General features: G+C 43.1%; 1 protein-coding gene across 2 annotated transcripts in view; it reads right to left on the reverse strand.

Annotated features, from left to right (window-relative positions):
• MGAT5 (alpha-1,6-mannosylglycoprotein 6-beta-N-acetylglucosaminyltransferase) overlaps positions 1–23,614 on the reverse strand; it is a 318,860-nt gene that overhangs the window by 200,714 nt on the left and 94,532 nt on the right. For both annotated transcript variants that reach the window (XM_056117604.1, XM_056117605.1), the window contains exon 3: positions 4,639–4,803. In XM_056117604.1, coding sequence (XP_055973579.1) covers positions 4,639–4,803 — 165 coding nt within the window. The remainder of the gene's footprint in view (positions 1–4,638; positions 4,804–23,614) is intronic.

Raw genomic sequence — 23,614 nt, forward strand, 5'->3', positions numbered from 1 at the left:
TTTTAAGTTGGGCTGGAGCGGTAGCACAGTGGGTAGGGTGTTTGCCTTGCAAGCGGCCGACCCGGGTTCAATTCCTCTGTCCCTCTTGGAGAGCCCAGCAAGCTACTGAGAGTATCCCGCCCGCATGCCAGAGCCTGGCAAGCTCCCCGTGGCGTATTCGATTTGCCAAAAACAGTAACAACAAGTCTCACAATGGAGACGTTACTGGCGCCTGCTTGAGCAAATCAATGAACAACGGGAGGACAGTGCTACAGTGCTATTTCTACTGTTGCCAATGCAGTGTCTAAGGAAGGAATACACACACGGGAAAAGCTAAAACAAACCAAAAATACATTTTTGCTAAAAGACAGACATAGAAAACCTCCTTACTGAATATCCAGCAAACCATCAGGACTCCCTCTAAGAAAAATGGTATTGCATTATTGTAAATGGAGCCAAGAATGGTGGAGTAAACTCTCAATGTCTCTTCATGTAATGCTACCAGCTTTAAGTTCGGAGGATTCTAGGACTGAAAGGTTCTCTCTTTCCCCAAAACTTAAACTAAGGAAAATCTATAAGAAAACTCACATCTCAGAGATGTAAAGAGATTAGGCAAAATCATGTGACTCTAAGGATCAGGAAGAGTAACTGGTTGATCACTAGATATAAGTTTCTTCTCCTTTATGACAAGTGTTTTGGGTTACTGTTGCGTGTGTGTGTGTGTGTGTGTGTGTGTGTGTGTTTTCCTTTCTGGGAAGTGGGGTTTATAGGGCTCCTCCAAGAGGCTCTCTTCTTCATTCAGTAGGCCCAGGGATCCTATCTGCAACTTCCAGCCAACCAGGCCAGCAGTTCAGTGGAAGTGCCCCAGGATGCAATGCTGCTGGAACCCGCTGATGTGGAGAATTACCTTGGCTATTTAAAAAGTGCCCAGGGACCTCTAGGGTTGCCCCTGGCAATGTTCAGGGGGACATGTGGTACTGGCAATCAAATTCAGGGAGAGTCCATGCTAGGCATGTGTCCTCACTATTGAGCTATCTTCTGGCCCCTTTTGTTTTATTCTTCTCTGGGTCACAAGGCATATCAAGCTGTACATCCAACATGAGGCTTCTATACTTCAGTCCTTCACAGTTGATCTTTCTGGGCTGGGGATGTGGCTCGGTGGCATAGTGCATGCCTTGTATGCAGGTGACCTGAATTTGATTCCCTGCACCTCAAAAAATTAAAATAGATAATTCTAACTTGACCTTCCTATGAGAAGACTTCCAGTCTCCCCCCACTTAGAAGTAACCAGCTTATGTAGCTGAATTCAGGTGAATTATATTTCCCAGTAAACATCTTGATGCTACAGAGTGTCTCTCACACACATGAAAAATGCAAAGGAGTGAGAATGAAGTTAACATTGTAGGGGAATAACAAATGACCAAAGGCAATCAAATCAAGGAATTGGTCGTCCTTGGAAGTTTTGGGCGGGGCAGGGTGGAGGTGCTGTATAAGACAGTGAAAAGACCGCACAATAGTGGAGGGATGGGGTGAGGAGGGGGCGGGGATGGTGGCTTGCTGAAAGATAAAAAGGTAAAGTGTTATGCATGAAAATCTATCAGTAATAGTACTGTAAACCAGTGCCCAAAATTTATTTTAAAACGGTGCCTGGCACAGTAGCAGACTGGTGATGAGAGTGATACCAGTGCTGGAATACTGTATGCCTGAAACCCAATCATAAAAACAAATTTTTTTTAAGTAAATGGATCTTATTTAAAGACGATGTATGTGCGTGCGTGTGTGTGTGTGTGTGTGAGAGAGAGAGAGAGAGAGAGAGAGAGAGAGAGAGAGGTGCAAGAGAGAACATGAGCTTCTCCGGGGGAGGAGAGAGCCCTTACACACATCCCAGCATTAGACACGAAAGCATGAAAGTACACATCTCAAGAGGGGAGAAGCAGGTGACACATGTGCTCGGGCATCACGTGCTCAGCTACATAGGCGCAAGCAGCACATGGGCTCAGGCAGCATATGCACCTGGATTTAATTTTTTTTTTTTTGCTTTCGCTTTTTGGGTCACACCCAGCGATGCACAGTGGTTACTCCTGAATCTACACTCAGGAATTACTCTGGGCGGTGCTTCGGGGACCATATGGGATGCTGGGAATTGAACCTGATCCACCTCGTGCTAGGCAAACGCCCTACCGGCTATGCTATTGCTCCAGCCCCAGTCAATACTTAAGTTATTACAAATAACTTTACAATTGATGATTACTAGATAAAATTAAATAAGGCAAAGTATGAAGTTAACCATTAAAAGCATAATTCTAGGAACCAAAGTAAAAATATAGAAGATAAGGCACTTTTCTTTCATGTGCTGACTTGAGTCAATCTCCATCATTTCAGATGCTCCCCCAAGTCCTGCCAGGAGTGATTACTGAGTACTGAGCAGGAGTAAGTCCTGAGTACTGCTAGGGTATAGCCCAAAAATGACAACAAAAAAATTTTGCTCCTGTTTCCCAAAATTTAAAATAAAAAGCTTTAGACCTTTAAATATTATTAAAAATAGTACAGCCAGGGAAGGTAACACAGCGGTTAGGCAAGGCATCTGGGTTCAATTCTCAGAACCACATGGGCCTTCTGAACATACACCCATGTATTGTCCTGCCCCTCAAACACTGCTGAGATAGCCTTGGTGGCCCTACCATCACAGGGTCGGAGTAGTACCACATCCTGGGGCTTTCACAGAGGATTGCTGATAAGATTCTTGAATATGAGAAGGAGGGGACTCCAAGGGTCCCTTCAGATTGATTAGGAGTTCCCTTCAGAAAAAAAAATCACAGTACTGTAGGCACATATAAAGGATAGTTACTCTCAGTTAACAGAGACAGTGTTCAACAGATAACTGTTAACTCAGTTAACTGTTTACACAGCTAAGCAGTTAACTAGTAAACTAGTATCAACACCTGAGTGGGATATCATCTGAAAGAAATAACCAGTAACTCCCTCCTATTTAATTCCTGGAGGTCTACTAGCCATCTTGGAGCATGAAATTTGGTGTCTAGGCAAGGAAATCTTTCCCTGGAAACCTGATACAAAAATTGGGCATCCAGAGGCATGAAACCTCTCTCACGGGAGGGAATAATAGCAGGGGGCCACCAGGAGTCCTACAGGATGGAACCAGTAGTAGGCAGTGATTCCCCACCCAAAGCTGCAATCTGCAAAACAAAACCGGACAGGACCTTTGCCATAGCCATTTCCAACTGGGCTTGGAGGAATGAAGACTGGAGAGGCATGGGTTCCATTTATTAAAAAGCAGCTCAACACAGTGGGAGGTTTTCTTGTCTAATTACAGAAGCTGTTGGAAACTGCAGGGAAGACAGGATTTATGGCCTAGATGACACTGCCTCTGTGTTGTAATTAAAAGTTATTTTTAATACCTTTGTTTGGCTGGATACTTTGAATTATTAGAAATATATTTTGCAATTTTGTTAAAGGGCAAAGAACATATGGTAATACTGCAGCTCACATAATGTGAAACAATTAAATGTTTTGACACTGGGAGGACGGAACAGAAAAGAATTTCTCCCTTTAAATCCGTGAATTTTTATAAGAAAGAGGTAAAGAGAAACAAGCTTAAAAGTGTATCTAACTTGATGCTTAAAATTGTGAAGGGCTGGGGAGATAGCTCACAGAATGCAAGCTTTGCTTATGGAAGGCCCAACTTTGATCTCTGTCACCAGATGATCCATGAGCACTGCTGGGAATAACTCCTGAGCACTGCCAGGGGTTATTGAACCCAAATCCTTAAACTCATTCTCCTCCCCAACATCCCCCCTGCCCACCCTGCAGAAAAAGAACATTCCAAAAATAGCCCAGCTACTCATTTTATCCATTAAGTTTGACTGCCAGAGATGGGAAACATAGACACTTCTTTTCCTTCATCACTGTTCGCCCAAACTCCTAATCCTAAACCTCCAATTCTTTGCTTTGTCCTGGGTCCATAGGAAACAAGAGTGGTCACTCTAATAACAGGAAGCTCCGGCTCAACCACACAGACACAGAGGCCAGCCCGAGGTCCAAGTGAGTTGTGGACAACATATGCTGTATGAGATTTGGGCTTTGTTTTTAATCCCTATGCCTTTCCTTCTGTTTCAAGAAAGGGTCAGACACATGCATCCCAATGGGAGCAGCAGGTTGTCAGTTTGAGTGGCTACAGAATCAGGTCAAGATCAAACATAGGCTGTTTCTTTCCTAAATGCCATTCTCAGAATTTTTATTTCCCTAGATCTGCACATTTTTCTTCTTTAACAACAGGGAGGAGAGACGCGCTCATATGTTAACAGACTTGTGAAATTGATGGAAATGGCGAGGAGGGAGGAGCTCAAACTGACAGGAGCCTCCCAGCAAACCTCTATATTTCACTGACCCACGCTGTGTATCTCCTCATTAACAGCGAATTCCAGGAGCTCGTTATGTGCAATATGTCACAGAAACCACCAGATAGTACATGTCCTGATGAGACTTTAAATGTGTGATTCAAAAATAAATTTCGACTTACAGGAGCCAGACCAAGTTTATGGGATTTGCCTTATGTCCAAAAGAAGTATTGAGCTCCTTGATTATTTCCTACTTCAAGGCAGGGCTTGACATCATGGCAGGACGGAGAACTGCCATTCTTACCTGCCACATTAATTTTCTCAAGTGCCACCAAGCTGGGAACAGCTGTGGTAGAGTTGGTTGCGTTTGTTCCTGTGCCATTGATGACCAGATTGTCCACCTTCGACTCCAACTTGCCAATGCGTTGCAAGATGTTATCCAACAACACAGCAAGAGTTTTCTTCAGATCTATAAAAGAAAATAACACAGAGTTTAAATATTCTTCAGCGCCTGCATATTTGTCTAGTTCTCTCTCTCTCTCTCTCTCTCTCTCTCTCTCTCTCTCTCTCTCTCTCTCTCTCTCCCCATAAAGCCTTGTAAGATCTAGGCTGATTAATGACCTGTCCTAACAGTATCTTAAAGATGACAGAGGCTATCTTCAAAAACCCAGAGAGTGCAAACAAATCAGTCTGTTTTGTAATGATGTATCTAATCTAGCAATGGCAATGAAGAGAAAAATCATTTCCAGCTACAAAACTGACAGAGAAAAATGCCTTGTTATTTGACAGCATTTTACCAAATTAAAATTATTAAACCCCACCTCCCTTTACCGCCCCCCACCCCAGTTTAAAGCATAATGGTTAGTGATAGATAGAATGAGAGCCCCAACCTGCTGTGAGGTCCTGAAATAACTCCAGGATAAAGTTCGGTGTTATTTCTAGTGTTGTGTACTCTAATATGTCCCATTTGTTGTGTGAAGTCTTATTTCTGGTGGATGCATATGGGAATACTTAATGAAAGCTACAGTTCCAGATTTCCAGAAATGCTGTGTAATGCAGGGTGACGTATTATCAGATGAGTAAAAATACTTAAAACAGAGAACGGATTTATTCAATCAAGAACTACTTAGTGAACAACTACTATGTGCCTGCCGTTGTTCTAGAATCTGGGATTTTACTCTTTTGATGCTAACCCTTGGCAGCTGATTCCCTTTCTTATGTACTCAACTGTTCCAGAGTAGCGGACTTTCTCTGAACGAAATACAGCCACATTACCCTCAAACACACATGCCATTCACTGAGTTCATTCCCCAGGCATTCACGCATAGGAAAAGAGATGAATTTAGCTCCTCTCCTCTGGAAACTCATAATCAAAGAAAGATGCGCCGACGTGTACACATGGGAAAGGCAGAAGAACAACAGGACAGAGAGTCCTGTGGCTAAAGTCCAGGCTCCCCAGGGAGAGGGTAAGAGGAAAAAGTGCACAGCATGGGTGGCAAGATCAAGAAAAATCCTGAGCCAAGACAAAGGGAAGCGGCTGCCACCTTCCACGCTACTGGAAACAGGGAACTTGCTCTGAGCAAGCACTCTGACGTGGCACAAAAGAAACACACATCAGACCTAGAGCACAGCCACCAGCCTCAGCTAGGTGGCACTTCAGTGACCCTATCATGCCAGGCCAAGACAGAACCTCTTCGGGACAGAGACACAGATATGACACATGTACTGAGCATGGGAATTTCTGGGTTTAGGATAGCATTGCTGGAGTTACTAAGACTCTAAGCTGAAACAAACCCATATCTTTCTCCTGAAATTCTAGTTCCATGTGCTTGGCATAATCACACCCTTCCCACCATTTCTCCTGCCTTGAACTTCCAGTTAATTCACTACATGAAAACCTATAACAGTTTGTTCATTCATTCTAACAAATATCTGATGAGGCCTATGTTAACATTTTAATTAAGTGTTGGGGGTGCAGTGCAGGCTGAGCGATAGCACGGCTGGTAGGGTGTTTGGTTTGCATGCTGACAATCCGGGTTTGAATCCTCCGCCCTTCTTGGAGAGCCCGGCAAGCTACTGAGAATATCCCGCCATTATGGCAAAGCCTGGCAAGCTATACGTGACGTATTTGATATGCCAAGAACAGTAACAACAAGTCTTACAATGGAGACGTTACTGGTGCCCGCTCAAGCAAATCAATGAACAATGAGAGGACAGTGCTACAATGTGTGTGGAGGGGGGCGGGCGGAAGATACCACATGCTTCACTCCCAGCTCTGTGCTCGGGGACTGCTCCTGACAGGGTTAGAGGAACTGTATGTGGTGCCAGGGATAGAACTCAGGTTGGCCAACTGACAGGCAAGCACCCTACCCACTATACTATCTCTCCTGCTCATAAAGCTTATATTTTATTCCTATAAGAAGAGCGCAGAAGGCCACTAGCACTTGTATGAATTCCTATTATATGATACGCATATATGTAAAAAATCCTGTCGTATTGTCACATTCTCCATAACATAGGTATGGCCTTGTTTTACAGAGAAGCCCAAGGGTCCCAGCATGAAGGAGGGAAGAGTGAGAACAGAGAAATAATACGTCACAACAATAGGGAGTTGACTCTGGGCTGCCTACTCACTCCCCTGCTCCCTGATACCAGAAGTCTAAAGCCCAGGTAGACAAAAGTATCCAAGTGTGCGGCTCGGTGGCTTCTTTCTACAGAATCATAGTTGTCTGCTGCAGTCAAGCTTCCGAGGCTGGAGTCCTCTTTGCTCTCCATCTCAGCTGCCTTCTTGAAAAAGAAGTTATAAAGCGGGGGAAAGCAGTGGTTCAGCAGGTAGGGCATCTGCCTTGCATACAGCCAACACGGTGTCAATCCCTGTCATCCCATATGGTCCCCGGAGCCCACCAAGAGTGATCTCTGAGTACAGAGCCAGGAATGAGTCCTAAGCACCACCAGGTGTGGACACCAAACCAAAAAATAAGTACATGAAAAGCAGCAGCAGCAGCTCTGGTCCATAACAAACATTCCAAAGCCAAATCACTAATAAAGCCTTCCTCTGGAAAATGCTCTCAGACCCACTGACAAAATCCCCTTTGGCTCCACTACCTTATCCAAAGTACCATGAGTTCCCCCCAGCTCCCGGCTGCCAGCTCACAGTCAGTGATGACTCACAGTCCATCCCTGCTCCTCATTAGCCGCAAGCTCGGTAGAAGCCAGTCACCAGCTCTGCTCTGAAGCTGGATCTAAGGCATCTTCCAGTTCTCCAGACTCCTAAAGACTGCCAGAGGCTGCTTCACAGAAGCTGATAACAGTATCACTAAGAAGAGGCTGGATTCAGCAATTCAAAACCATCCTCACATAAAGGCACCCCTCTCCCCCATCTCCTGTCTCCTTAACTGGACCCTGCATAGCCAATAGGGAGACAACATGTGAAAAATTAGCAATAACAGCAGCTGCTGTTAGCTAGACACAGAAGTCCCAGCTCATCAGTCTGGGTCAATTCATGGTTTCTGTTTTTGCTTTTTGGGTCACACCCAGTGATGCTCAGGGGTTAGCCTGGCTCTGCACTCAGGTATTACTCCTGGCGGTGCTCAGGGGACCATACGGGATGCTGGGATTCGAACCGGGGTCGACCACGTGCAAGACAAATGCCCTACCCACTGTGCTATTGCTCCAGCCCCAACTCATGGTTTCTTACCTTGAACACTACCGATTTGTTGTTGAGGGAGGTCCCTCTGTATAGGGTAGTTAGTAGCACTCCTGGTTTCTAAATACTGGGTCACCATTTCTCAACCAGGAGGTACATGCCCCACCTCACCCTCACCCCTGATGACCCCGTGCACCCTCAGGATATTCCAAAGGGGCCACATGCAAAAATCATGTCAATGAGGGCCATATCAGGAGACTACGGGGGAGGGTAGGACAGTGGGGAGCCACAGGAAGGAAACAAGGTTGAAAGGGGTCCATAGTGAGAAAACGCTTAAGAAACACTGGACTTTCAAATGAAGTAGAAATCGTTGTGACAACCAAAAATGTCTTCAAATATTGCCACTGTCATTGAAAGGGGAGCTCAAAATTGCCCCCATTTGAGAACCACTTAATTTGGCATGTGCTCCTACCCTATCTTCCATGTCTGAGCATCTGTGTGGAGACACTGAGAGAGTAGTGAGGCAGAATAGTTATGTGAAGCCACTCACTGAAACTACACCCTGTTTGACCAGTCACAGAGGCACTGAAGACATTTAACTGCCCCAGATATGATGGGGAATATACTGAAAGGTTGGCTTTTCTTCCTAGAGGAGCAACATGGTGATGTTGTCTTGAGGGCAAATAACCTTTTTTTCAATGATGTTAAAAAGCAACAAGACTACAAACAAAGCACCCAACCAACAGTCACTGGTGTAAGTAACTAGTGCAGCATATCCTGAACAGAGTAGAATGCAGAAATTCTTCCTAAGGATTAATGAAGAAATTAATAATGGTACTACCTATCACCCAGAAATTCCACTCCTAGATATCCAAAAAAAAAGTGTGTAACTTCTATCCATTCAAATCCTGTGTTCTTAGATATCAGGGAGTCAAACTCTAGAAACAACAAAATGTCCTACAACCAGAGAAGTAGGTAAAGAAGTTGTGGCATATATAGCTGATAGAATACTATGCAGCTGTAAAAAAGATGGTTACAAACACAGGCAGAACTAGAGGGGGTGACACTAAGGAAAATAAGTCAGGAGGAGGAAAAAAAGTATCAGATAATTGTATATATATATATATGTGGTATATAAACAAAGCAAAAGAATAGATGTCAATGAAAACAAACCCATAGACTCTGACCACACTACTGAGGAGAATTATTATGAAGAAGGATGACAGACTGAAGAAATATATTTGGGGGCTTATATTTGGGGTATATTAAGGACTTAGGTAATAGGCATGGTGTGCTAAGATTTTACTCTTCAATATAAATATTTACACTCTTGTAAATTAATTTGCCTCATTAAAAATAAATTACCTATGGGGCTGGAGCGAGAGCACAGCAGGTAGGGCGTTTGCCTTGCACACGGCCAACCCGGGTTCAATTCCCAGCATCCCATATGGTCCCCTGAGTACCGGCAGGAGTAATTCCTGAGTACAGAGCAAGGAGTAACCTCTGTGCATCGCCGGGTGTGACCCAAAAAGTAAAAATAAATAAATATATAAAGGATTTTAAAAAAATTTTAAAAATAAATTACCTAGTTTCACAAATCCAAAAATGAGTGTTACCAACTATTGTTTGCTCTTTCAACCTGCCAAAGATAGACCCTTTATAATTCCATAACATGGTAGCATTTAAGGAATCCATCCATTCAATGGAAATGGATGCTGATGTGCACCATCAAGTGTTATATAACTACTTCTCCTACCAGCACTCCTCTACCACCACCATTTACTGAAATCTCTCTGGGTCAAATACCATCCTAAGCACCTAACATAGATTAAGTAATTTAATTCCACTAAGAAAAAAGCTTAATGTTTTTTTTATGAATAATTCATGTTATTCATGCCCATATTAAATGCCCATTTGACAGATAAGTAAACCAAAGCAGAGAGAATAATTTTCCCTAGGCGATTACAAACCAAGGTTTTAAACCCAGACAGTTTCTTCCAGAACCTCTGACACTTATGTGCCTCATTAAACTGCTTAAGAACCACTATTTTGTGAGGGATACAGCTCAGTGGGGAGTGAATATTTCCCTACTTTTGGTTCCTGACTATAGATGTACACCTGTATATAAGCATACTTGTATACATCAATATTTATGAAAGCATTTATACGTATATGGCTCATTCTACCAATGAAAGGATGGTTTATTATATGCAAATCAATGAATTTATAACACCAACTAAAATAAACATAAAAATCACATTATTTCCGGGTAGGAGCAATAGTACAGCAGGTAGTATCTTGCCTTGCACGGAGCCAACTCAGTTTGACCTCCAGCATCCCATATGGTCTGCCAAGTTCACCAGAAGTGATCTTTGGGCACTGAGCCAGGAGTAAACAAGTTATGAGCATCGCTGGGTGTGGCCCTAAGCAATAACCACCCCAATCATATTGTCATAACACTAGGTGCCGAAAAGCATCAATAGAGTTAAAATATTACTAATATAAAAATTCCACACTATATCAGTAAAGGTAAAGGTAAAGGTAAAGGCCCTCCCGTTGATCGTCGATTTGCTCGAGCGGGCCCAGTAACGTCTCCATTGGAGACTTTGTTGTTACTGTGTCTGGCATATCGAATACTCTCGGTAGCTTGCCGGGCTCTCCGAGAGGGGCAGAGGAATCGAACTCGGGTCGGCCATGTTGGCCGCTTGTAAGGCGAACGCCCTACCGCTGTGCTATTGCTCCAGCAGTAACAGTACTATAAAGCACAATTCAAAAACTTGTTTTAAAAATGTTGCCTCTCACTCTTCATCCCCCAAGCCGTGTTGGTCTTCTCCCCCACCCAGGAAGGGACTGTGAAATAAAAAATTAAAAATTAAATAAAATTTTCTTAATAAAAATTGTTTATTTGTTAAAAAAAAAAGAGTTGCCTCTCACAGAGAGACATTGGTGGGGGGAATTGGACACTGGTGAAGGGATTAGTGTTGAATCTTGCATGCCTGAAATGCAATCACAAATAACTTTAATATTTCATGGTGATTAAATTTTTTAAAAAATCTATAATTAATTGGGAATAGAAAAAAATAAACCTACTGCACTGTAATAGAGACGATGCATGACAAACCCAGATTTAATATCCCACCCAATGGTAAAAAAATGATAGATTTCCCCAAATCTGGAAAAAGAAAAACATGCCAACATCACCACTACCGTTAAACACAGTTTTGGAAGTCCTGGCTTGAGAAATTAGGCAAGAAAGCGATATTATCATTTATACAGGAAGCCCATAAGACTCCCTCAATAAACTACTAGAAATTCAGATGAGTGCAACATAGCAGCAAGAAACAAAATCAGACTGTACTTTGTACACAAATTTTATGTCCTATATGCAAATGTAAATTATATGTTGTATTCTATATGGAACCAATGAATCAAAAAAAAAAAGAGATTAGGAAAACAGTCCATTTACAACTGAGAGCTGAGAGTGTATAGGACCAAAGACCTATACAGAAAACTCTAAGTCTGTGTCAAAGAAGAAAGTGCAAAGAAATGGAAAGATATCCTATTTCTACATAAAATGAATCAATAGTTACAAGACCCTATTGGGGCTGGAGTCATAGTCCAGCAGATAGGATACTTGTGGCCAACCCGGGTTTGACCCAATACCACATATGGTCCCATGAGCATGCAAAGAGTGATCCCTGAGCACAGAGCCTGGAGTAAGCCTGGAGCACGTCCAGGTGTGGCCCCAAAACATAAAAATATTAATAATAATTCGGCCCTATCATCTAAAGCAATTTATGGATTCAATACAATAACTATCTTTTCAAGAAAACGGAGTAAACAATTCTAACACATCCATGGAAACAAAAGATAACAAAGAGCCAAAGAAATTCTGAGAGAAAAGAAAAATAAAGATAAAGGTATCATGCTTCCTGACTTCAAACTATATCACAAAGTAATAGCAATCAAGACAGAATGGTATTAGAACACACACACACACGCACATGCATACACATACACACACACTGTAGGAAAACAGCACAAATGGTAGAGCACATGCCTAGCATACGCAACACCTAGAGTTGAAACCCTGACACTGCATGGTTCCCTGAGTATTACCAAGTATGGCCCTGGTGAAGCTCAAACACCACTGAACTGAACATCAAAATTCAGACTCATACTTCCAAGCCAAGTATCACCAGAAGTGGCCTTACCTCTCCTACCCTAAGTGCTAAGATTTTACTCTTTAATATAAATATTTACATTCTTGTAAACTAATTTACCTCATTAAAAATAAATTACCTAGCTTCACAAATCCAAAAATGAGTGCACTTCTGGGTGTGGTCTCAGTTGAAAAAGGAAAAGCAAAACCAAAAAAGAAAAAACTCAATGACAAATGGAAGAGAAGGAAGTAAACCCACACTTATATAGGAACTTAAGGGTCAAGAACAAACAATGGAGGTAAAAAAGCCCCCTCTTCAACAAACAGCATTGGGGAAACTGAACTTTCACATGCAAAATAAATAACTAAACCTAGATCATTGTAACAGCATACTTAAAAGTAACTGAAAAAAAGATGGACTAAGGTTTAGATAAAAGAAATGAACCATAAAACACAAAGAGAATGAGGTATATTTCTAGACTTCAACCTTGAAAATATGTTTGGAGACTCAAAGGGCAAGGGAAACAACAGCAAAAATCAAAGCCTAATTAAGACTACATTAAATTAAAATTGAATTTAAAAAGTTTACAAAGGCTAGGGATGCAGCTCATTGGCAGAGTGCATGCCTTGTATGAGACTCTGGAGTTGATCCTAGGCACACACCAAAAAAAGCTTTACACAGAGAAAATAATTATTTTTTTCATCATCATACGCCAGCGAAAGGTTGATGTCAAAAATCCATAAACATATAGCCCCCACCCCCAAAACAGAAAAACAACTTTCAGAAATGGCAAAAGACTTAAACAGATACTTCTCCAAAGAAAATATATAGATGGCTCATGAAAAAAAAAAAAAAACCACACAAATCAAAACCACAATGAGCTCCGATCTCACATCTGTGAGAATTGGTGAAAATTGGCCTAGATGATTAAGACCAGAAATAATAAGTGTTGGTCAAGATGTGCAGAATATGGAACTTCAGGGGATGGCTGTGGGAATGCGAACTGATTTGGTCTCTGTGGAAAATGATATGCCTTAAGAAACTAAAAATGGGAATATCATATTATACAACAATATCACATGTAGGCATTTTTCTCAAGAACATAAAAATACTAATTTGTAAGGCGATTTGCACCACTCTGTTCTTAACAGCAGCATTCACAATAGCCAGAATTGGGACCAACCAAAATGCCCATTAACAGATAATTGGATAAAGAAGCTGTCCTATGTATACTCAACGGAATACTAGGCAGCTATTAAACAGGCTGACACTGGTAGTACAATTTGTTTTTCTTGCCATCTTGCAGCTTCATTAAACTCGACTTTCTTTCAATAAATATATGTATTTAAATTTTGAAAATATCAATAAGTAATTTAGCTTTTAACTAGATGGGTTCTTCTCCACACCCCCCCCCCACCCGCCAATTTAATAAACTATTTGGTGGTAGTTTACTCATTGTGGCATCAAAGTGTGAATCATCTGTGGTGGAACATACAAGCCAAGAGACATCCAAGTGTGAGCCGCTGGTGGTATGTACCAGCACCACATGTTAAAAGGTTGAAACGATGCCTTTCACAGCTACACGGACTGAACTTAAATATTATGCTAAATGGAGTAAGTCAAGAAGAAAAAGACAACTAACAGATGTTTTCACTAATTTAAGAAATACTGATAGCCATAGCAAAGAAACTGGCAAAGAACAAAAACAGCCTTCAGACAAAATATTTTGACCAGAAGGGAAGGGGAAGCTGGTTAAATGGAATGGCTAGAGGATCAGACACTAGAACCAGGCCAGGTGCAGTAAGGCTTTTAGAGAGAGGTGTGAAGCTTAATTTCCCAAGCTTTATAACATTGTAAATGAATAGCAAATCAATAAAGTATGCAAACAAAAAAGCAAAAAGCAATCATTTGCTGCTTCTGAACACACTTTTCTGGAATTAGCTTGGGATATCCGACCATGTGTTTTCATTAAATAATACTTTAACTAAATTCAAGACTCATTTATGCCACTGCTCTGTGAACAACTCCAACACACACACACACACACACACACACACACTCATACTCACAAACACACACACATGCAGAGATGAGTCAATTTGTCTTTCTACACCTTCTGTCATAAAATGGACTATATCTATCACACACTCAAACACCTTGGACTCCACGTGAGTGGAGATGTTTACACACACAAAATGAAAGGGTGGAAAAGTTCATTTCAACTCAAGATTCCTAAACCATCGTTTAAAAGTTCACTGCAAGATAGGAAATACTTTACACACAAGGACAAAGATGACACCATGTCCATCTCTGTACTCTAACCAATTAGCACAGTACCTGGCACAAGTTAAAACTCAGCATGTTACTATAGCACTATATAGCTCTATCCTCCTGTTGTTCACTGATTTGGTCGAGCAGGCCCAGTAACGTCTCCATTGTGAGACTCTCGTTACATAAATGAATAAACCAATCGATCAACCCCTACATAACTGAACTATATTTTTACATAAGATTACAAAAATTGTACCTGTCTACACGGTAAAACATTTCTCACGTGTTTTTACAAAAACTATTGGTTTTACTGCGATTTTCAACTAATACTAGAGTATTTTTGGTTTAACCATAATGATCATCCTTTTATCTTAATGAGACTACATAACCTTAGAACAAGTTCTAAAGATTTTAAGAAATGAGAGCAAAAAGTATTCCTCTAAATTCTAGTTTAACGGTTTTCTAATTATTATATTTTATAGTTATTAGAGTAAAATGTAAATTTAGCAGGTTTACAATTTTCAATTACACACAGATTTCTAAAATTTGTACATGCTTCAAAGCCTCAGCAATAAAAATATTATCTCAACATTACTACTGCAATTCTGTGTTCCTAAAACTTACTGGAGATGGTAAGAAAGAGATAAAAGTTACTGAAAATATTTAAAATGTCCCTCTGGATTTGGAGTCCTAGAGATAGCACAGAGGTCATGGTGCTTATCTTTCATGTGGCTGACTCAGGTTCCATCCTTGGCACCAAAAATGGCCCTTCAAGCACCTACAGGAGTGAACTCTGAGCACAGAGCCAGGAGTAAGCCCTGAGAATCAGCAGAAATGACTTAAAAAATCTTCTGGGGCAAGCTGACTTTAGTTTTAATCAAGCCTGAAGTCTTTTTGATGAATGCACTATACCACTGTCCTCCTGATATTCATCAATTTGCTTGAGCGGGCCCAGTAACGCCTCCATTGTGAGACTTGTTGTAACTGTGTTTGGCATACCGAATATGTCACAGAGAGCTTGCCAGGCTTTGCTGTGCGGGCGAGATACTCTCAGTAGCTTGCGGGGCTCTCAGAAAGGAGCGGAGGAATCAAACCCGGGTCGGCCGGGCCAGCTGCGTGCAAAGCAAACGCCCTTCTGCTGTGCTATAGCTCCAGCCCTTGATGAAAGAGAATAACAAAATCTCCAACAAGTGGTCTGACTGTTTCTATAAGTTAACCTTCTGAAGAAGTCATGACATTAGTGATAAAATGGTAGATGTGCTCCATCCTTCGGGGAGGACCAATAAGCAGACATCACTACCAGCTATACTTCCATGAAGACAGAATGGCAGAAGACCTGGGATGGCTCTGCTGGAGGAAGTAATGTTTATGATAATCAGGTGAACCCTGAATATCTAGAAAATAAAGTCAATCAAGACTTTCTAAGAAGACTCAACATGAAAGGCTGTGCTTAAGGCCTCTTTTATCCCTGCCCCTTCTGTCCTAAGACGGACTTGCAAAGAAATCGTTCTGGGGCTATAGTCCCATCAAGTTCAGCAGGCCCCTTCCTAAGGCTTTTGACGGGAATCTGCAGAAACCACAAGTCTAAGATTCTGGGCACAACCATAATTGAAAACTATGTTTAGGGGACAGTCACCATGATTCAATGGCATAGAACCAACTGGGCAATGAACAAAGACTTAGAAATGTGCTGCTAGAAATAATTTACATCTGTGTTTGCTCTTAGTGAAAATCCCTTCGTCAAGATTGCCCTGAGAGGCAGCACATGAATAAAGTCAGAGAAAAACCAGCTGACAGAAAGAAGTAGGTGCAAAGGAACATTAACCCAGCCCTTTCATTTTCACTGACCAGCATCACGTCAAATTACATGAGCGATGTATTTTTTTGGTTGATTTATTTATTAATTTATTTTTGGTGATAATTTCTTTTATTTATTTATTTTTTTAATGAATCACCGTGAGGTACAGTTACAGACTTACAAACTTTTGTGCTTACGTTTCAGTTATACAATGATCGCGTACCCATCCCTCCACCAGTGCCCATTCTCCACCACCAATGTCCCCAATATCCCCACCACCACCACCACTCCATTCCCCCATCGCACCTCCCTGCCTCTGTGGCAGGCACATTCCCTTTTACTCTCTCTGTCACTTTGGGTAGCTATGTATTTTAAAATTAATTTTAAAGCTATCAGCTTATAGTATATTAATTATGTACAGACTTTCAAATCTATACTGCAAAAGAAAACAGTGTTAGTCATTGTTTACTTCCTCCAGATATGCACTATTATGGGGTCAGAGTAATTTATGAGGGTTTAAGGTGTTTGCCTTGCAATGCAGCCAATCCCTGATTTCACATATGGTCTCCTTAGCACCACCAGAAGTGATCCCTGTGCACAGAGCCAGGAGTAAGACCTAAGCACAGTCAGAAGGGCTCAAACACCACCCCTGCCCCTTCCCTACAAAATTAAGTTATATTACACTCATCCACGCATAAGAATCAATCATTTTATTGGAACCTCTGGGAAGGGCAAAGGACAGGTCTGTGCTGTCACTGACTATCACCACTTGCTTTTATTATCAGGAGTTCAATATTTATTGACTGCATGGATAAAAAAAATCATTATTTAAAATATTCAATAGCATAAAAAATACAATAAAAATAGATTTTAAATGACGTATATAAAAGTTCCTTATCTTAAAATAAGCATACGCAAAAACATATTTATATTTAAAGAACTGGAACAATGGTAGAGAGAAGCAGATGCAGGTCTGGTCACAGTACTGTCAATCACAGTGTCGAAAATGAAAAATAGATGTGACTTTTTTTTTAAGAGTATAGGAGGGAAATAAAACGTTATCTGAGTTTGGGGAAGGTGTGTGTTACCTTTTCTTCTTTTACTCTTCTTATCTGGGTTTAGGGAAAGGCCTATTTTATTTATCATTCTCCCTGAACTGCAAGCATACAAAGATAGAGGGTTATCATTTTGGCCCTGGTGTGCTTTATTGACAGTATCGCTTATCTTGCTTTGGACTCCTTTGAAATAGTGACTCAAATAGCTGCTTGAGTTGAAAATGAAGTTCTTTCTCTCCTTCTGAAAAAAGAAAAAATGCCGGCTCAGGTGAAGTGCTTGGCAACTGCCAGATTTCTGATGGCCTCATAGCCCATATGTTTCCCATTTTACTTATTTACATGACTTTTACAACCACAAGGCCACTAAATGTTCTTTGAAATTACATACAGTGCAATAAACTTTGCTTTCCAGACTCAAAGGCACTGGCCCCCATTGCTGTGGTGTCATGTAAGAGGATACCTAGAAACAGCTGTCACCGATCTTTACCACCTTGGCTCAACTGGATTCTTCAAGCCATGAGGTCGATAATTCACCTGAATGCACAAAGGTGCCCTTCAGACTGTAGCTGTCACAGTCAAACCAGGACCCAGGAGGGTCCAAACAGTGTCACTGATTGGAAAGCAGCTCTGATGCTCAGACCACTCACTCATTCACACCTGAATTTAAGTATGAAGGAAATTTGACTATAACTTGCATGTGGAAGTAAGTAGTATTCCTGACATGCAGGGGGTTTTCTGTCATGAGTCCAAACTGTCAAACAAGCACTGTCCTCCTGGTGTTCAGCGATTTGCTCGAGCGGGCCCAGTAACGTCTCCATTGTGAGACTTCTTGTTACTGTGTTTGGCATATTGCATACTCTTGGTAGCTTGCCAGGCTCTCCGAGAGGGGCGGAAGAATCGAACCTGGCTCGGCCAGGCTGGCTGCGCGCAAGGCAAATGCCCTGATGCTGTGCTATCACTCCAACCCTGTCATGGGTATTTTATTTTATTTACTTTTGATTTTGAGACCACACCCTGTGGTGCTCAGAGCTTCCTCCTGGCTCTATATTCAGGGATCACTCCTGGCAGGAAGAATATATGTGGTGCTGGATTTTGAACCCTGGTTGGCCATGTGCAAGGCAAGTGGCTACTCATTATTCTGGCCCGCCTCATATATATATATTTTTTTTTTTGGGGGGGGTCACACCCAGTGAGGCACAAGGGTTACTCCTGGATTTGCACTCAGAAATTACTACTGGCGGTGCTCGGGGGACCGTATGGGATGCTGGGAATCAAACCCGGGTAAGCCGCGTGCAAGCAAAAACCCAACCCACTATGCTATCACTCCAGCCCCTGTCTTCGGTATTTTAAAGAGCATTTGAGGCAGCAACACTGGGGAAACCAATCAGGGCCTACTGAGGACAAAGAGTGCTTTATAGAATCTGTAAATATCCAGAATGACCTTTTTAGACCATGTACTCCATGTGCCACATGGAAGAGGAGTCCATAATTTCAGCCCTTTTCACGGAAAAGGACTAAAACTCTGCAAGGTGAAGCCCCTGCCACCAGGGTCCCCTTCCTGATTGCAGGGCCCACAGCTTCTGCGGTACAGGTGGCTGGAGTGCAGGGTTTCCACTGATCCTCCATCCCAGAAATAGGGGCCAAGTGGGACCATCTCAAGGACTAAGTGAGCTCCCTGCTCAGTGCAGTGGCACATCTCATTTCTTGCTTTGGAAATGCCAACTTCTCTCTGCGACACTATCGGACCTCTAGGACAGGAGCCAGCAAGGAGCCACACAGCACCATGGAGAGCTGGGAACATGTGCTGCCTGCTGGCTGGCAGGGAGGCCAGCCTTGTTGGCGGGAGTTGTGGTAAGCCCACCTTTTCTGGAGCAGAGCCCATTCACTGGCCTTTCTCCAGAGAATACTTTATTAACTGGTACCTGTTGGAGCCTCATTTCCCTGCAAACACTCACAACAGTTACCTGTGAGCTGGTTCCTCACCCTGTGTTTAAACAAATAAACCACATCGGGCTCCATGGACGATATTCACGGGCTGCTAACAGATGCAGCTACACACAGGCCCAGGGAGTGACACTACATGCTGGCAAACTCTTCTTTGTTACATGTCACCTTTCAACAGCCTTATGAGGGAGTTTGGATCTTCCTTTGCAAGAAAGGAATCAGTCTAGAAAAGTAGCAGTGATGTGCTCCAGGTCACAGACAGAAGTCTTCCCCTAGGTGGGTTCAAGGTGACGAGTACTTCACTTGTCCCCAGACTTCCAATCATTACTGGGCATTGGAACATGGTCTAGTGTGGACACGAGGGTTGACAGGCTGAATCTCTACTACAGGCTCACTAGAAAAGCCCCCAGTTCCTTAGAGAAGGGAGCACCATATAAAGGGTGTTGGGAGGATCCTCCCAGGATGGGAGAAGCATGCTGAAAGTAGACTATAGACCAAACATGATTGCCACTCAAGGCCTCTTTTGCAAACCACAACAGCCTCAAGGAGAGAGAGAACAGAGGGGAATGCCCTGCCACAGGGGCGGGATGTGATGTGGAGGGGATGGGGGTTGGGAGGGACACTGGGATCCATGGTGGTGGGAAATGGGCACTGGTGGAGGGATGAGTATTTGATCATTGTATAATTGAAACCCAAGCACAAAAATTGTAAGTCTACAACTGTACCTCATGGTGTCTCACTAAAAAAAAAAAAAAAAAAAAAAAAAAAGGAAAAGCCCCCAGTTCCTAAGGAGCCTGTTTTTAGATCTCAAGCTCTTAAGAGCAAAGAGCCTTTCTTTATCACACCAGTCGTGGCACCAAGGGGACCTGCCACACAATCCTGCTCTTTTCTCCTTGCCAGTTTCACTCCAGAAACCTTGTATTTCCCCCCAAAGACAGAATATTTCTGTTTCAGTGATGGTGGTTTCCCCCATCATTCAAGCTCACAAACAAAACAAAACAAAATAGTCCCTTGATCCTCTTTGTAGCAACAGAGGCAAAAAGGATGAAGGAAACAAATCACATTTTTAAAACCCAATTTCAAGTCTGTACCTCCAGTGAATTTGGTGTAGTATATTGCATCAGTTCTCGCAGGGGATGGAATGAAACACGGATGAAGACCCATCTGACTTCCAGTAAGCAAGACCTGCAGCACAGGGCAATAACCTTCCTGGAGCTCAGCAGTCACTTCTTTTTTTTTTTTTAAATTTTTGGGTTAGACCTGGCATTGCTCAGGGTTACTCCTGGCTCTGCGCTCAGGGATCATTCCAAGGACCACACAGGGATAGAACCCAGGTCAGTCACATGCAAAGCAAATGAGCCACCCACTGTATTTACCACCCAGTCCTCTTAGTCATCACTGCAGCATCAAGATGGGAATGCCCACTGCTTCTGGAAGAGACCTCAAATGGTGTGCACGTCTTGCAAGCAGCATCCCTTGGCCAGCAACAGCAACATGAAATCCCAAACTAACACTAACCCCCCCTCAACCTACCACACAAAGTCCTAACCTGACTCTTTACCTTGCAACGTTATGTGTACCCCTTCTCACTGAGGAAATGGGACAACCCTCTCCCAGCCTGCCAGGTGGAGGTGACAGCATTGATGGGGTGATAGGGTGGAGCCGAGGCCAGGCTCACTCACAAGTTTATCCAATCCACCGGCTCTTGGAGCCCAGCCCCCACTCTGCCCTGGGACCCACAACCTGCAGGGTGGTCTCTGCCCGCTGCTCACACACCAACACTTCCTGCACTGCTCTCTGCTCACTGTTTCAGCCTCCACAGCCTCTCTCCTGCACCTGGAACGCACATTCAGGTCTCAGGGCCTGGCATACAGTGTGCTTTCTGCCTGCAAGGTCTGCCGCAACTCCTCTCTTCCACACCACACATGGACTCAAACAATACTTCCTGAGAGAGGCTTTTCACAACCTTCTCATGCAAAGCAGTGCACGTGCGCGCATGTGTGTATGTGTGTGTTACTAAAGATTGAACCCAGAGCTTCACACTTGACAGGAATTTTTTTTAATTATCTCTTGACATTTTTCTTCCCAGAATGTATTACTGTCTGCCACTCTCATTATTCTGCCTTTCCAAAAAAAAAAAAAAAATCAGAGCCTTCCTGAAAGCATGAACCTTGTCTAACTAGTGCAGTCAGATGCATAATGCTATGCACATTCCACATGCCAGGCATTCCCGAAGGGCAAGGCTTAGGGATGAGAGGAATAAGAGAGTCCAGGCTCCAAAATGTTCAGGGAAGTAGCAGCACTGCACTGTAGTACTGTCCTTCTGTTGTTCATCGATTTGCTCGAGCGGGCCCAGTAACGTCTCCATTTTGAGACTTGTTTGGCATATTGAATACGTCATGGGTAGCTTGCCAGGCTTTGCCATGTGGGCGAGATACTCTCGGTAGCTTGCCGGGCTCTCCGAGAGGGGCAGAGGAATCGAACCCAACTCAGCCTGGCTGGCTGCACACAAGGCAAACGCCCAACCACTGTGCTATCGCTCCAGGGAAACTGTAGGCAGAAGCTAAACAGGAGAGCAGGGGAAGGTGAGGGAGAGCAAGTGGACACATCTAGAAGGCAGCAGATATTAGGAGACTGGTGGCAGGGATCCCCACTCTCTGGAGTGAGAAAAAAAGTCTGTGGCCATGGCTACTCCACCCTGACCCAGTGACTAACTACGATGAAGGAGCATCTGGTGCCAAAGAAGCCAGCAGGTGAGTCAGGGAATGGTTAAAAGGAGTGCTAGTCCAGCTGAAATAGAGAAGGGATCACTAAGTCCATGATGCTTGGAGGGATCGGTCAGGATGGGAGACATATGCTGAAAGCAGATAAAGGAACAATTGTGATGACCTCTCAGTATCTGTATTGCAAACCATAATGCTCCAAAGTAGAGAGAGAGTATGGGGGAAATTGTCTGCCATGGAGGCAGGGGGAAGGTTGGAAAGGGGGGGGGGGTATACTGGGGATATTGGTGGTAGGGAATGTGCACTGGTGGAGGGATGGGTGCTTGATCATTGTATGACTGAAACTCAAACATGAAAGCTTGCAGCTATATCTCACAGTGATTCAATAAAATAAATTTTTTTTAAAAAAGATATAAAACAAAAAACCAACAACAACAAAAAATGAGTGCCAGAAGTCCCAGGTCATCCTGAAGCCAGCCCAGGGAAATTAGTAGCTAAATTCAATACTAGCAATGAGAAAAGCTGTTAGCTTAGGAATAGTTGGTAATGTCGAGAATGGCCACTTTAACTTTCTCCTAAAGGATAAGGCACAGAAACCCTGATCTAAAAATCTGTATTTGCAGCTCTATCAGAAATGTGCCTCAGGGAATCAGCCCCTGAGTGAATTTATTGATCATCCTGGTAACTCAGCTGTCTGTAAGCAGCCCTGTTTAAAAATCTGCTTTCCTATTCTATTTCTCTATAAACATCCCTTTTCTCTTTTAATCTTTGGGGAGAGACAGAGGGAAGGGAATGGGCCACACCTAGGAAATGCTAAAAAGGAGTGCATTTTGGGTTCTGTGTTCACCCCTGATGGTGTTTGGCGATCCAAACAAGGGTCGGTCATGTGCATGGCAAGAATCTTAACCCCTCTACTATTTTTCTGACCCAAGTGTCTCTTTTTGTGACCCTGCAAACAAGGTAGACTTTTGAGGACATAAATCTACCAAACCGTCGGGTTGCTAGTACCTGAAGGACAAGTGTCCCCACACCTTATCTTTTGAGAAACTGGCCTTCGAGCAAAGAGACACCCCACCCCTAACTCAAATTCAGTAACAACCCCAGGTTTCAGTGTCTGTTTATTAGATACATGTGCCCCAAACCTGTTTGTTAGATGAGAGGAGGAATCACTGGGCATCCAAATTTAGGTCAGTCTTCAGAGACACAGATCAATTCACCTCAGAAACAAGACCAGCATTGATGGGGGTGAGTGACACCATTTGTGACGCAACTCCAGAGAAGTCGCTGACAGGCATGGCCAGTCCTGTGGGCCTGGGCCCTGGTGAAGGCCAAGTTGCAGGCGGGGTGGCTCCACATGCCTTCAACAGCAGTGCTCAGCAACCCCTCCACAGCCAGGAGTGAATAATGTCACTGTTCCCCACAGCCTGTGTGCACTGTTCCAGGCCCTGCCTCACAAAAATCCCACACAAGGACTTTCAGGAGTCTCCTTTCAAGTCACAGAAACAAGGGTGAGGCTGGGGAAGAGACTGGTGGAAAGTTCAGAAAACCAACCGTCACCACCTGGGCTTCAGCACCTCATTCACACCTTCACACCCACCCAGGGAGGCAGGCCCTGGGTCCCCTTTCTAAAAGCAGCTTGTGCCTCTTGGCCCAGACAGGCAGCCAGGATGTGGCAAACCA

The sequence above is a fragment of the Sorex fumeus genome, unplaced genomic scaffold (assembly GCF_029834395.1).
Source record: "Sorex fumeus unplaced genomic scaffold, SorFum_2.1 ptg000035l, whole genome shotgun sequence".
Classification (NCBI taxonomy): domain Eukaryota; kingdom Metazoa; phylum Chordata; class Mammalia; order Eulipotyphla; family Soricidae; genus Sorex; species Sorex fumeus.